Source organism: Rhinopithecus bieti, unplaced genomic scaffold (genome assembly GCF_001698545.2).
Source record: "Rhinopithecus bieti isolate Rb0 unplaced genomic scaffold, ASM169854v2 repeat_31298, whole genome shotgun sequence".
In the NCBI taxonomy this organism is placed as follows: Eukaryota; Metazoa; Chordata; class Mammalia; order Primates; family Cercopithecidae; genus Rhinopithecus; species Rhinopithecus bieti.
The window spans coordinates 1-897 of NW_016839590.1; the positions used below are offsets into that span (position 1 = coordinate 1).

Here is an 897-nt window from a genome sequence, read left to right on the forward strand (position 1 = left end):
CCTCCCGAAGGAGAAGGCGGACGGGAAGCAGCAGGTGGAAAAACTAGAGCTTGGATTCATCCAGCTCTCTGGAGCAAGAGAGGGCATGAGTAAGCAGGAGGCCAGGGCACGGCATGGGGAGCTGCAGGGCCGTCAGAGGGGCCCCAGCATCTGAGCCCTGTCCTTTTGCAGGAGAGTACATCACCATATGTGAGAGCCATGGGGCAGTGCCAAACACACGGCACCAGGAGGAGGACATCATCAGGCTGGCCCAGAAGGAGGAGGAGATGAAGGTAGAGGGCATGCAATATCTCTATGGGGGCGGGGGTGGGCGCTGGCACTGGTGCCGGCTCAGTCATGGCAGCTGAGCACCCCTCCCTTCAGGTGAAGCTGCTGGAACTGCAGGATCTGGTGTTGCCACTTGTCGACGACCACAAGGGGCATGACAAATTCCTCCCCACCGTCCAGAACCCGGCTGATGAGCCCGCTCCAGGGGCCCCAGGCCCCCAGGAGCTTGGGGCTGCGGAGGAGCAGGGTGGTGAGTAGAGCCCTCAGGCGGGGTGGGCAGGCAGGGACAGGGGAGGCTCGCACTGTGCTCAGACCCCCGCCTCCCTCTCTCCGAAGATCTTTGTGAGGTGAGCCTGGCCGACAGCGTGGAGCCTGCACCGGGAGAGGCCAGGGAGGGTTCTCCCCGTGGCAACCCCACCGCACAGAAGATCGTGCAGCTGATTCCTGTAATGCAGGACACCCAGGAGCACCCAGGCTTGGCCAGCAAACCCTGCGTCCCATTCTTTTACCGGGCAGCGGAGAACAGGGAGATAAACATCATCATCATCTGAGAGCTGGTCAAGAAATTTAAAAACAACAACAACGAAATGTTATGTGGTTAATCTCCTACACAATTCATTTACTTCATTT

At 59.3% G+C, this 897-nt stretch overlaps 1 protein-coding gene across 1 annotated transcript; it reads left to right on the plus strand.

Annotated features, from left to right (window-relative positions):
• The first annotated feature begins 6 nt into the window (after positions 1-6).
• On the plus strand, positions 7-851 carry LOC108524917 (golgin subfamily A member 6B-like). Its single transcript, XM_017866006.1, has 4 exons — positions 7-89; positions 172-272; positions 364-517; positions 604-851. Exons 1-4 carry the CDS (start codon positions 86-88, stop codon positions 816-818), a joined length of 474 nt encoding a protein of 157 aa, XP_017721495.1. The 5' UTR covers positions 7-85; the 3' UTR covers positions 819-851.
• Positions 852-897: the final 46 nt, after the last annotated feature.

Bases quoted from the DNA above. Each gene is read 5' to 3' on its own strand.
- LOC108524917 (XM_017866006.1), top strand. The intron at 273-363 runs GTAGAGGGCATG...CCCTCCCTTCAG, and splicing joins AGAAGGAGGAGGAGATGAAG to GTGAAGCTGCTGGAACTGCA. The intron at 518-603 runs GTGAGTAGAGCC...CTCTCTCCGAAG, and splicing joins GGCTGCGGAGGAGCAGGGTG to ATCTTTGTGAGGTGAGCCTG.